At 36.0% G+C, this 14,620-nt stretch overlaps 1 protein-coding gene across 17 annotated transcripts in view; it reads left to right on the forward strand.

Moving 5' to 3' along the window:
- NSD1 (nuclear receptor binding SET domain protein 1) overlaps positions 1-14,620 on the forward strand; it is a 240,700-nt gene that overhangs the window by 180,918 nt on the left and 45,162 nt on the right. For all 17 annotated transcript variants that reach the window (XM_077137739.1, XM_077137747.1, XM_077137741.1 and 14 more), the window contains 3 exons: positions 1,175-1,298; positions 7,846-8,046; positions 11,459-11,638. In XM_077137739.1, coding sequence (XP_076993854.1) covers positions 1,175-1,298; positions 7,846-8,046; positions 11,459-11,638 — 505 coding nt within the window. The remainder of the gene's footprint in view (positions 1-1,174; positions 1,299-7,845; positions 8,047-11,458; positions 11,639-14,620) is intronic.

Raw genomic sequence — 14,620 nt, forward strand, 5'->3', positions numbered from 1 at the left:
AGCAGGTGAACTGCATGTGACATGACTCTCAGGGGTATAAATCTTCCTGGCAAGTGGGACAAAACTCCGAGGATGAGCCAGGACCCAGCATCATGGAATTGAGAAAGGCTTCTTGACCAAAAGGGGGAAGAGAGAAATGAGACAAAGAAGGTTTCAGTGGCTGAGAGATTTCAAATAGAGTCAAGAGGTTATCCTGGAGGTTATTCTAATGTATTATATAGATATCCCTTTTTGGTTTATGGTGTATTGTGGTGGCTGGAGGGAAGTACCTGAACCTGTTGAGCTGTGTTCTCATAGCTTTGATTCTTGAGATGATTGTATAAGGATACAGCTTTTACAGTGTGACTGTGTTGATTGTGAGAACCTTGTGTCTAATGCTCCCTTATCCAGGGTATGAACAGATGAAAAAAAAAATAAGGGTAAAAAATAAATGAATAATGGGGGGGATAAATGCTAAAATGAATTAGGTTGATTGAAATACTAGTGGTCAGTGAGAGGGGAGGGTAAGCAGTATGGGATGTATGAGTTTTTTCCTTTTTTTCTGGAGTGATGTAAATGTTCTAGAAATGATCGTGGTGATGAATACTGTGATGATATTGTGAGCCATTGATTGTACATCATGTATGGACTGTATGTGTGTCTATAAAAATAGTTTAAAAACAAAAACAAAACTCTGTACCAGAATATTTAGGGTTACACAGTCTCTTAACTCTCTGCCACCTCATCTTCCAGCACTTCTGCCCTTTCTTCACTTTTCTCTAGTAACTTTGTAACTTTGGCTTTCTTTGTGATTCTTAAATATACCATAGTTTTTCAAACTGTCTCCGAACTTTCTGAGCTATCTGACTTGTCATTTAGAGCCTAGCTCAGAGCCCAGTTGGAGAGGCGAGCCCAAAACACCCACCCCAAAGGAGCTATTTGAATTTTCTACCTAGTACTTTTGAGTATCTGATATCTTTTTTGTTTTCTATTCATTACTTGTACCTTCTGCCTCTAGAATATAAGAACCAGAAGAGCCAGGAACTTTTTTGTACCTGGTACAGAAGAGATAATCATTAAATATTGGTTGAATAGTGGAATTTCTTGTTTCTGGCAAGGACCTTCTGCTTGTTTTTTGTTTTTTGTTTTTTTTTAACTTTTTCTATAGACAGATCTATTTTCTTTCTCTTGATAGAACTGTGAGAAACTGGGTGAATTGCTGTTGTGTGAGGCTCAGTGCTGTGGGGCTTTCCACTTGGAGTGCCTTGGATTAACTGAGATGCCGAGAGGAAAATTTATCTGCAATGAATGTCGCACAGGTAAAGTATATACACAAGGATCTTTTTTCAAAGAAGGTTTGAATTTTAAGCTATTCAGGGGGTAAAATCCACATTTATTGGAGGTGTTATTTTATAGCAACACTGGCCTAGTTGCGGCAGGCACAGAGATGAAATCTGTGTAGTCTCAGCCTTCAGAAAAGATCCCAAATGAAAGGTAAATTGATAGCATAGTGTAGTGTGAAACATTTGTAATATAAATGTGCTGTGTGAACAGTGATACACTGATGCTACACTATCATTCATGATAGTGTATATATCAGTAGTTCATTCTTCTTTTAAAGAATTTTGTTGAGGTAAAATTGACACACAATTAACTACACATATTTAAAGTGTATAATTTGGTAGGTTTTGAAGTACAGAGTCAGTGAGCTTAGAGTTTAATATGTGTTAGGGAAGAGGCATAGGTAGTAATTGAGTAGGGGCACAAGGAGGTCTTCTGGATTACTGGTGATGTTTTATACTTGAACTTGGTGCTGTTTATATGAATGTGTTCATGTCATGGGTATTTATAAAGTGCTGCACTTTTCTGAATGTAGATAATATTTCAGTGAAAATGTCTACTTATCCCATCTGCAAGCAAAAGAAATTTCAGGAGAGTTACAATATATAAAATCAGGTCAGAAATGGGATGGTCAGCTGAGACCAGCTTACAAAGCACCTTACAAGCTCCACTAAGGAAATTTCTTTTTCCATATATGTGGAGGTTGTACCATTTAGGCAGCAGAAGGTACAGATTTTATGATTATAAGTCATTGAAGCTATAGCTATAGATGATGTTACCCAAAGGAAAACCATCTGTAGAATGAGAAAAGGGCTATTGACAGTACCTGGGGCTACTGGAGAATGGGAAGAAATACTAATCATAGTATATCCATGAAGCCATGAAGGAGAAATGTCATTGACAGGGGCCGATGCGACAAAAAGACCAAGGAGGTCTCTGGAGTGAAATGAGGCTGTTACATTTGGCTTTGTAAAAACCTCTAACTTTTGCCAGAAAATATGTAGTACATAAGTGCCAGAGTAAACCAAGTTACAGGGTGACTGGGTAACAGTGTACACTACTTCTTAAAGAAGGTTAACTGAAAAGAAAAGGAAGGCAGTGTACTAAAGAATGATGTGATAGGGTCAAGAGTTAAATCACCAAAGTAGGGGCGCAAATAGACATTTGCGCACCAATGTTCATAGTGGCATTGTTCACAGTTGCCAAAAGATGGAAGCAACCCAGGTATCCATCAGCTGATGAATGGGTAAACAAAATGTGTATGTACATAGGATGAAATGTTACTCAGCATTATGAAGGAATAAAGTCCTGAATCACACAACGTGGATGAACCTTGAGGACATTACGTTGAGTGAATAAATAAGACACAAAAATACAAATATTGTATGATTTCATTCATTTGAACTAATTATCATATGTAAATTCAGACATAAAATCTAGAGTGGAGGTTACCAGGAGCTAGAATGAGGCTAGAGAATGGGGAGTGGTTGTTTACATATATGCAGAATTTTTAACTAGGTTGAATTTAAATGTTTGGAAATGAACAGAGATGATGTTAGGACATTATTGTGAATAAAATTAACACTGCTGAATGGTGTGTGAATGTGGTTGAAAGGTCAAGTTTAGAGTCATGTATGTCACCGGAAGGGGAGTTTGAGCTTAAAACATGGGAATGTGTAACATGGTGTATCTTGTGGTAGATGATTACTGTGATTAACAATACAAATATAAAACTTGGGTAAATGTATGGCACTATTACAAGGAGTTAATATGGGGGAAGAATGTACCTGTTACAAACTGTGGACTATAGGTAGCAGTAATAGCTTAATATTTTTTCATCAACAGTAACAAATGTATCACACCAGTACTAGGGATCAATATATGGAGTGAAAAGAGGGTATGGGATGTTCTGGGTTTTCTTTTTCTTTTTTTCGTGGAGTAATGAAAATGTTCTAAAATTGATTTGAGATGAACGCACAACTGTGTGATGATACAGTGAGCCACTGATTATATGCTTTGGCCGGATCACATAGTTTGTGAATGTATTTTAATAAAATTACATTAGAAAAACAGTGGAGGAAAATAAATTTCTGAAATGGGAAAGAGAATAACTGGTGAAGTGTATTCACAGAGACGGAGAAGGTAGCCCTAAAAGGAAGAAAGGCAGCAGGGCCAAGGGAGTCCCATGAAGTCGGGAGGTAGAGGAAGGAAGTTAAGAAGTTTTTTCTTGGCTTGGTCAGATTGATGAGAAAATACAGCTGTTTCTAACCTGAAAGGAAGAGTAGCATAGGCATAGAGTAGCACCTGTGGAGATGGAGGCGCAGTTACCTCACATCCATAAATAGATGTCTCTGCCAGAGCAAGAGCCCCAATCATTTGAAACAGTTTTTTCATTTTTCTGTAGCCACTTTCAGCAATGTGAGAACAAAAGCTGAAAGAAAATATATTTGTGTGGTCATTTTGCCTTCTGCACAGTTGAGCTTTTGATCATTATTGGAAATAGTGCTGTCTAGTCCTGTATATGAATTAAGAGGACGATTTTCAATTAGGGCATGTCTCCACTGTCCTAATCTTAGAAAGATTTCTGTGCCGTTCATGCCAGTGATCCAGTTTTACTTATCTTAATTGTTTTTTTTGTTGTTGTTTTTATGGGTAGGCACCGGGAATCAAACCCGGGTCCTCTGGCATGGCAGGTTAATTTGTTGTTTTTACTAGGACATAATGTCCTCCAGATAAGTTAACCTAAGATGAGACTACTGTTTTTTGTTTTTAATCAAATTTTTGAAGTATAATTTACCCAGTATAAAATGCATACATTGTAAGCTAAGCGTATCCTTTTATAAGTTTTGATAAATTTATACACCCATGTAACCACAACCACATTGAAGATTAGAACATTCCCGTCACTCATAAGCTCCGTTGTGCTTCATCCCAGTCAGTCCTGACCCCCCACCCCCAGCTCCAGACTTTCTCTATTACTAATTTATCTTTTCTAGAGTTTCATATAAACAGAATCAGACATTGTTGTATCTGGCTTCTTTTGCTCAGTATAATGTTTTGGAAATTCATCCATGGTAGTGTATATATCAGTGGTTCATTCTTTTTTTTTTTTTTAAGAATTTTGTTGAGGTAAAATTGACACACAATAAACTACACATATTTAAGGTGTATAATTTGGTAAGTTTTGACATAAACCAACTAACTTATCACTCGGTTTAATTATTTTGAGATTTATCAACATAGTTGCAGTATTAGTTGTAGTTAATTCCTTTTTATTCCTGAGTAGTATTCCATGTGTTGATACGCATTTGGATTGTTTACTGTTTTGGCTCTTATAAATAAGGCTGCTAATGAATGTCCTTTGCACAAAGAAAGCTGCTGCTATATCCATTCAGGTCTTTCTGTGGGCATATATTTTCTTTTTTCTTGGGTAAATATCTGGATCGTATGGTGGTTGTATATTTAACTTTTTAAGAAACTGCCAAATTGTTTTTGAAAGTGGCTATACCATTTGATATTCTCATCAGCAAGGTATAACAGTATTAGTTCTTCCCCATCTTTGACAACACTTGGTATTGTCAGTCTTTTTAACTTTAGCCATTGTGATAGATGTGTAGTGGTAGCTCATTGTGGCTTTAATTTGCATTTCCTAATGACTAATGGTGTTGAGCATCATTTATTTCATGGGCTTATTTGGATTCTTTGTCTTATTTGGTGAAGTGTCTGTTCAAATCTTATTTTTATTGGGCTGATTGTCTTCTTACTATTAAATTTTAGTGTTCCTCATATATGCCAGATACATGCCTTTTATCAGATATATGTGTTGAAATATATTGTCCAAGTCTGTGGCTTGGCTTCTCATGTTTGTAATATCAACTTTTGAAGAGCAGAAGTTTTTAATTTTTATTACATCAAGTTTGTGTCTGTTTCTTATTTTTATGGACTACACTTTTGGTGTCATATCTGAGAAATCTTTTTTCCTAACCTGTGTCAAAAAGATGTTTTCCTGTGTTTTCTTCTTACATTTAAATCTGTGATCCATTTTGGAATTAATTTTTGTATATGCTGTGAGGTATAGAAATGCTGTTCTTTGTGAAAGTCTCCCTGGTGACATGGGAGAAAGCTCCCAGGAATGAGTCCCTGGCACTGTGAGGTGAGCAACACCATCCTGACCAAAAGGGGGAAAAGAAGTGTAACTAATAAAGTATCAGTGGCTGAGAGAGTTCAGATCGAGTCAAGAGGTTGCTCTTACGCAAACTTCAGTTAGACCTTGCTACCTATCATAACTTGCCAAACCCTAACCAAAACCATTCCAGCCAATCCTAAAGAACACCGAGGGCAATATTTAAGATTCTACAAAGGTTCCATGCACTAGGGTAACTTCCAGAAACCTACAACCTCCAGATGGGTCCCTGAACCAGATAAATCCTGAAACTACAGGGCCCAGCCTCTCCAGAACATCAGCTAGTTCTATCTCCCTACCCCATGTTATTGACAGCCCCTTCCAACATGAAAATGTTAGAATGGCCATAACCCAAATACCTCTAAAGTGTGGGAGAAAGCTCAAAGGTGATAGTGGAGCTATATAGAGAAGATAAGGTTTAATAAACAAGTATGATTTTTGAATCATTAAAGTGATATTTCTTTTAGTCTCCAGTATCTTAGAACAGCTGGAAGTAAAAATCTAAAATTGTTGAATTATAATCCTTACCAAACTCTGAAATTTGTTCTACAACTAATTGTTGTGCTGTGCTTTGAGGAATTTCTTTTTTTGTATACATGTTATTTTTCACAAAAAAGAAAAAAAAAAGTGATAATAAAAAGATATATTCCTTCTAGTCTCCAGTGTTCTGGAGCAGCTGGAAGGAAAAATCTGAGATGTTGGTATGGTAGCCCATTACACACTCTGGGATCTGTCCTGTAACTGCTTGTTGAAGAGTGCTTTGAAAACTATTGCTTTCCTCTTTCTTTGGTTTGTATATATGTTATATTATACAATAAAAAAAAGTTAAAAGAAAAAAAAAATGCTATTCTTTTTGAGGTTTAAAAATGTGAGATTTCCCAGATTAAGTAAAAAGAAGAGAATAAGAAAAAGCGAGTCATTTCTTTCTGTTTATGGCCCACCCTGTGTTCTTACAGTAGGGAACCACTGTAGGTTAATAATAACCTAAATAAAAGTTTAATTATAGCTGCCAATTTGCTTCTTTACAAAATACATTAAAAAAAATTTTCCTGAAGTCTTTATCAGAGCTGGGTAATGTCAGGGTTGTAGTTGAGTTGAGGTGATTTGAATGAGCTCCTATTTTGAGCAAGTACCAGAAGCGCAATTCAGGTCCACATCCCTCTGCCTCTCAAGTCTGGGCTCTTTGCTCTTATATTCTGCTGCTTCTCAGAGAGAGGTAGGATTTTTTTTTTTTTTTAATTAACGGAAAAAAAAGAAATTAACCCAACATTCAGAAATCATACCATTCTACATATGCAATCAGTAATTCTTAACATCATCACATAGATGCATGATCATCGTTTCTTAGTACATTTGCATCGGTTTAGAGGAACTAGCAACACAACAGAAAAAGATATAGAATGTTAATATAGGGAAAAGAAATAAAAGTAATAATAATAGTAAAAACAAAACAAAACAAAACAAAAAACCTATAGCTCAGATGCAGCTTCATTCAGTGTTTTAACATGATTACTTTACACTTAGGTATTATTGTGCTGTCCATTTTTGAGTTTTTGTATCTAGTCCTGTTGCACAGTCTGTATCCCTTCAGCTCCAATTACCCATTATCTTACCCTGTTTCTAACTCCTGCTGGACTCTGTTACCAATGACATACTCCAAGTTTATTCTCGAATGTCCGTTCACATCAGTGGGACCATACAGTATTTGTCCTTTAGTTTTTGGCTAGACTCACTCAGCATAATGTTCTCTAGGTCCATCCTTTTTTTACCTTTTTATTGTATCTTCAGACATACACAGAAGTAGAGAGAAGAATATAAAGAATCTCCGTGTATCCCTATCACTCAGTGCTTCTCAGTAGTTCTCATATACAAAATTATGCAATAACTCCATGTGTCATCTACTACTAAGTCCATTTTCAAATTTTTCCCATTTGTGTCACGTCTTTTTATAGTTGTTTTTAATCAAAGTCCAAGTGAGACACATGCATTGTATTTTTTGATACTTTTTAAAGTTTTTCTTAAACTACAACAATATTGGTCTCCCTCACCCTATGTTTTATGGCATTTGTTTGTTGAGAAAATGGTCATTTGTTCTGTTGAATTTTCCATGTTCTAGATTTCGTTGATAGCATACTTGAGGTATCCATTTAACACTTTTCTCTGCCCTATATTTACTGTAAACTTGTAGCTAGATCTAAAGGCCGGATTAGGTTCAGGTTCAGTTTTTCTCTTTTGGCAAGAATGCGTTGTAGGTAATACTGTATACTTCTTGCATCTAATAGTTCAGTATTAGATGAGTTATTGAATTGGCATTAATTTATTATCTTCTTTCTCTTTACCAGGAATCCATACCTGTTTTGTATGTAAGCAGAGTGGGGAAGATGTTAAAAGGTGCCTTCTACCCTTGTGCGGAAAATTTTACCATGAGGAGTGTGTTCAGAAGTACCCACCCACTGTCACGCAGAACAAGGGTTTCCGGTGCTCCCTCCACATCTGTATGACCTGCCATGCTGCTAATCCAGCCAGTGTTACTGCGTCTAAAGGTATGGGCTTCTCATGTAGGCAGTCTAATTCTGGGACCTCAGTTTCATTGGCAACAGATACATCCAGATGCAATCTAGTATGTCTCTTCCTAGCCTCTCTCTAGCTTTTGTCAGTTAGATCGGGTACCACCATCGTATATGAGAGATTAGGGGAAGTAATAGACTGCAAATTCCACATCATGTTCTCTGGAACCCTGGGGTTACATGATAGTTTTAAATAGTTATGTATCCTCTTCCTCATAATCACCCTTACCTTCTTTTTTGTTCGCAGTAGAAGGAAGTATGGGGCCATTAGATTTGAAGGTGAAAGTGTGTTATCCTATGGGTCTTCAAATCTCTGGTTGTCAGATGTAATATCATTCAGAAATGTTTAGCAGTGCAGATTTGAGGTTTATGTTTTATGTTCATTTGTTTTATTTTTTAAATGGAAAATTCCAATCCTGGAAACTTGTTTCTGCTTCATAGTTAGGTTGAGAGGTGAGGTTTCCAAAATTGTCTGTGGGTATAGGTAAAGTCCAGTTTTAAAATCTCTTCTCATTATGAAAATCAAGCTCCTTTTGTTCAGAGATACAGGTCTCTTAGTGATTTTGCTAAAACTCAGTGTTTTGTCTGCATTGTTAAATGCTTATTTATCAGAAGAGCCCCCATTTCTCTGATAGGGGACTGACCAGACAAAATTTAATAGTATTGATTTTTCCCTTAATCAGATTGACCATACCTTTTGTAAGTTGGTTTCCTGGCCCTTTTGGTCTCATCAGTCCTGAATACAGGAATTTTAATATGATTCATCACAATGCAATTTCACATTCAGCTACCTTCCTCCTTCTATCGCTGTTCTAGATGGCATTTACATGTTGTAGTAAAGTGTTAGAGGGAGTGTTTCATCTAGAAAGAGTTGAAAAATTTATTCACCTTAAGGCAGCTTCGAGAATCAGAAAACCAGATCTTTTGTGAGGGTGCTGCTGCCACCGTTACTCTGTAGCTGATTCTTCTGATTCCAGGTTTCCTTGGGAGTAAGGGTAGTGCCGTGAATAGAGCTTTCCTTGGTGAGGCAGGCCACTTTACAGTGTGGAATATGATTCTTCAGGAGACTTACCCCATAGTTACCCTCTGAAGCTTTCATTGTGTTGATGATCCATTTTCCCAGTGGTTCCCTCTATTTGTGGTATTTCCTTAGTACTAGCAAATGGACTTGAATAACAATCCATATTGAATTTTTTTGTTTGTTTAAAATTTTTTTAATAACGAAAAAGAACATATATAGAAAAATCAACAAATTTCAAAACACACTGCAAGATTTAGTTGTAGAACAGATTTCAGAATTGATTCAGAAAAATCAATACTATTAAATTTGGTATGGTTATAGTTCCACAATTTTAGGTTTTTCCTTCTAGCTGCTCCATGACACTGGAGATTAAAAGAAATGCCAATATAGTGATTCAGCAATCATACTCATTTATTAAATTCTGTCTTTTCTGTTATAATTCCACTTTCTCCTTTGAACTTTTTCCCCATCTTTAGGCGTATTTGGACTATGCCCACCCTAACTTTTTCATGTTGGAAAGGGCTGTTGATAATACGGTATAGGGGAATAGAACTAGTTGATGTTCCGAAGAGTCTGGTCCATTTGAGTTTCAGGCCTATCTGGTCTAGGAACCCATCTGGAGATTGTAGGTTTCTGGAAAGTAATCATAGTGCATAGATAAAGTCTCAGATAAAGTCCTAGGTGTTCTTTAGGGTTGGCAGGAATGGTTTACGTTGGGGTTTGGCAAACCATGGTAAATAGCAATCTCTAGCTGAAGTTTACATGAGAGTAGCCTCTAAAATAGCCTCTTGACCCTATTTGAACTCTCTCAGCCACCGATACCTTATTTGGTACAATTCTTTTCCCCTTGTTGGTCAAGAGGGCTTTGTCAATCTCACAGTGCCAGCGCCAGAGTCATCCCTGGGAGTTATATCCCAAGTTGTCAGAGAAATGTTCACCCCTGGATATCATATCCTGTGTAGGGTAGAGGGTAATGATTTTACTTGCAGAGTTGGCCTTAGAGAGAGAGAGAGAAGCGACATCTTAGCAACGAAAGAGGTTCTCTGGAAGTAACTCTTAGGCAAATCTCTAGGTAGTCTAAGCTCTGCTACATTAATAAGCTTCGCCAGCTCAGATGTCAAGATCGAGGGCTTGGCTTTTTGACTTGAGAGTCCCTAATATTTGAGACAGAATCAGGGGTTTCTCCAGTCATAAATTTAATAGTTCTATATTTTTTCTCCCATCCCTCAAGGGACTTTGCCAATACTTTTTAATTATCTCCTCAGCATACTCTGGGATGTATCCAGGCATTACATTAAGCTAATACAGAATTACAAACCATCACCTCTTTCCCATTCTGGGCTCCATGTTTTGGGTTGTTTAAATGATCTATCCAGACAAGATTGTGAGATTATATGCTACAGAAAATTTATGTTCTGGATAAAATAAATGTCTCTTCCTTTGGTCTCATGGAATGGGTAAAGTTCTAAAATAGACAATGTCATTTTTACCCCTGTATTCTGATTTACCTTAGTCCCAACCCAATCGGCTTCATTCTTCTTTTTTTCCCCAATTTTTTTTTCTTTAACTTTTTTATTGTATAATATGACATGTATCACAAACCAAAGAAAGAAAAAAGCAGTGGTTTTCAAAGCACTCTTCAACAGGTAGTTACAGGACAGATCTCAGAATTTGTCATGGGCTACTATACCATCCTCTCATATTTTTCCTTCTGGCTGTTCCAGAATATAGGAGGCTAGAAGGAATAAATATTTTTTATCATCACATTGACTTTTTTGTGAAAAATAACATATACACAAAAAAGCAATAAATTTTACAAGCACAGCAAACAATTAGTTGTAGAACAGATTTCAGAGTTTGGTATGGGTTGCAGTTCCACAATTTTTGGTTTTTACTTCTAGCTACTCTAAGATACTTGATAATGTATATATATACCACAGTTCGCCACTCTACTTCTCAGTCTGTGTATCCTTCGTTCACCTCCATCCATTTTGCATCATGTATAGTGTCCAAAGTCAACAGTCTATGTATCATATTATCCTTGCTTAGTGGTATAATCATCAGCACTCAATTTTAGACAATTTTCATTGCTCCCAAGGTAAAAATAACTGATAACACACCCTCACCTAATAGAAAATCCAGGCTTCCCCTTAAGTCTTGCCCCCACCCTCATTATATACTCCTGATATTGCTGTGGTACTGTTGATATCTTCCTGTGAAACATAGCCCATTAGCATGCAATAGTACTTTTCCCTCTATGTGCCAATATTATAAACTCTTTGACCCATATTGTTTTTATGCTTAATCTCATAGTTTTTGTTTTTTCTCTTTACCTCTCCCTGGTTTTCCTATTTCTCACATTTTTAGGTCGACTCATGCGCTGTGTCCGCTGCCCTGTGGCATATCATGCCAATGACTTTTGCTTAGCTGCTGGGTCAAAGATTCTTGCATCTAATAGTATCATCTGCCCTAATCACTTTACCCCTCGTCGGGGCTGCCGAAACCATGAGCATGTTAATGTTAGCTGGTGTTTTGTGTGCTCAGAAGGTAAGACATGATTTCTTCCTTTATGAGTAGTCTGAAAAGGACTTGACCATAGTATTTCAATACCATTTCCTATTGGTACTTAAAGAAATATTAAGAAGTGTTGTTCTGAGTTAATGATGATATAGCAAGACTTTTGAAACTTTGTTCCCCAATAAGGAGAGGTTTTATTTTTATTTTGAACTATGACTTGATTTTTATTAAAGTGATAAACAATTGAAGCAATACAGTGAAAGGGAAAAAAAAAATCACTCCAACTCCTACCTTCAGAAATAGCCATTGTGAATATTAGATAGTATTACTCTAAGTGCCTATGCATATAAGCAAATAAAATGGGTAGGCATCTGGATAGGAACAATTCTAGAAAATATGATCATAATATAATTGTTCTTTTCAATTTCACCTGAATTTAAAGGGAAAAACCAAATTAAAAGTGAAGGAATTGATGAGCTTCAGTTAAATATTACCTTACTGTAAAAGATATTAGTTCCTAAAAGGTCCTATCCATTGGGGGAGAATAAATTTCGTATCTTAATCTTTTTTTTCAATTTAAAATCATTCTTTTCCTTTAGAGTAAAAAATCATATTAGTACTCATACGTTTTTTTCTTCCCTCTTTCTCTCCTTATCCCCCCTCACAGTCTAACTTTTGCTAGTTATGTTCAGGGATGTTATGTTGCTAGTTATGTCTAGTATTCTTCACCAAGCTGTTAACCATTATGTGTGTAGTCCTTAATTCCTTATTTCATGTTTCTCTTGGTTTGTTGAACTTTTAAGAAAAATCTACAAAGGTTCTGTATTCTCTGCTTGAGGGTATTGGTCATTTACCAGCTATCCAAGATAATGTACATTTGGTTTGCTATAAAATGTTTAGGTTACATGTTCTTTTTCTAAAATTGTGTGGACATTATTCCACTACCTCTGGTGTAGAAGGTAGTATCAGTTCTCTTACCAGCTTAATATTCATCTTCACATTCACTGAATCTTGTTGATTAGTAGTTTGGATAAGCAATTTCCATGGCTTCCTTCATGTTGAGGATATCTCCTTATTCACTATGTAATTAAGTGGAAACTTGGCTGGATACAAATATTCTGAGGGACTAATTATAAAGAGTTAACATGTGTAATAGAATCAGTATTGCATTTGAAATCTGAAAACCGAAGTTTGAATTCTGGCTTATCTCCTTGGGGCACGTTGCTTTACCCCTCCAAGCCTTGGTTGGGCCATTTGTAAAATAAGGACTCTACCTGTTACCCCCCTGGCATGTTATAATGTAAATTAAAAGAAAAGATGTGATTTAAGGCTTAACACAGTGTGAGTGCTTATTTAATAATCTGAGAAAATAAAAGTAGGTTATAAATTGCTTGTCCTATTTGCTTTTCTAACATTTTAATTCTATGACTGCTTTCAAAGCCTGCTTTTAAAGCCTTTCTTCAGCTTTTACTTTGATTTTCTTCTAAAACCTTTTCCAACTATAAATCTGTGTACAGTCAGATTTTCTTCATATACTTCAACCAGAAATCATTGCAATGAAATCAATTAAAATTGTTTACAAAATATAGCACAGTGAGGTTATTTCACTAATTTATTTGAAAATAGTTGTTTTTTATTTAAAATTGTTGCTTATGTTAACATATAATGGGTTTATTCTCCTCTAACAATTAATAAATGTTTTTAAAATTTCTTGTTTAATTTCTGTTTGATGAATGTCAATATATATATAATCCACATGGGCTTCTCATTGATTTTCAGGAGTGTAAATTAGTTCTGAGACTAGAAAGCCTGAGAATTGCTAGACCCACCATATAATATTATCCTGGAACAATTATTATCCAGGGAAAGAATAGAGTTTTAGGACGTTTTTCTGCTCATGTAAAAGAAGAGAACCAAAAGTAGTTATTTAGAGTATTAGGAATTGAAAGTAATTCAGGCCCTAGAATTCAGCAGTAGGTTGAAGTATTTTTCCCTTTCTCTTTTGCCCCACATGTTAATATTTCATCTCTTGTATTCTTTTTATAGCTAATGTTTTTCCTTATTATGTCTGCCTGGCTTTCCTCCTACACATCCCCTTTCCTTCCTCCAGGCAGACTCTTATTTCTATCTCCCATACACCTACCCAGACAAATCCCATTGATTTATTTCCTTATATTCTCTCTAAGCTCATGTCCCATTATATCCTTCCCCATAAAACTGATATGCTTGCCACTATTTCTCCTCAACTCTGACCCTTGGCCTTCCTTTTCATGTTACATCCTTATTTTAAGACCTGATTCAAATGCTTCTTTGTATTTGTAATATATCTAATGTGTCATAAAGACCGTCTTAGTAAAAGAAGATTTTTCTACCAAGATTGAGTAGGCAAACTATGTTGTCTACCAAGTTGTCAGCAATTGACTCAGTACAGATGGAAATGTTGTAGAAAGTGTTATGTGACTCTTTGTCACTCTTATGTTGAGAGGTTGACTCATCCATAAAATCACAAGAATAGCTAAGTGTGAATTTCTACTATGAGTTTCAAAGCATAGAGACATAGAACACTTTGTCAGTGTTCTTCAAATTTAGCTTTTAGCCTCAGATTTTTCCAAGTGAAATTACCCTTTATCTGAGCTCTACTATACTATATAGATAAAAGGGGCTTCTCTGTTGAGTCTTCAGCATACACTCTATCACAACAAGATAAATAAAACTCCAACTCATTTTTAGAGCTTGCTCTAGATTTACCATGGATAAAATTGTTTAAAGAAGGTATCTCAAAAGTAAATTTTTAGTAGGATTTTAAAAGGTAAAAGTGACAGATACAGTAAGAACAAGATGAACTTGGTATGTGTACCTTGCTAAGGATTTACTCTACTCACTAACTCTGGATACCTGTTGAGATTCTGGCATGTTTGAAGTATACTCATTTTTGGCATAAGATGAATAGGGCATAAACTGGTTTCCTTAAATATGAATCCTCCTTACCTAAAGTTCCTTATCTGTTCTCTG

Source organism: Tamandua tetradactyla, chromosome 20 (assembly GCF_023851605.1).
Source record: "Tamandua tetradactyla isolate mTamTet1 chromosome 20, mTamTet1.pri, whole genome shotgun sequence".
Lineage (NCBI taxonomy): Eukaryota > Metazoa > Chordata > Mammalia > Pilosa > Myrmecophagidae > Tamandua > Tamandua tetradactyla.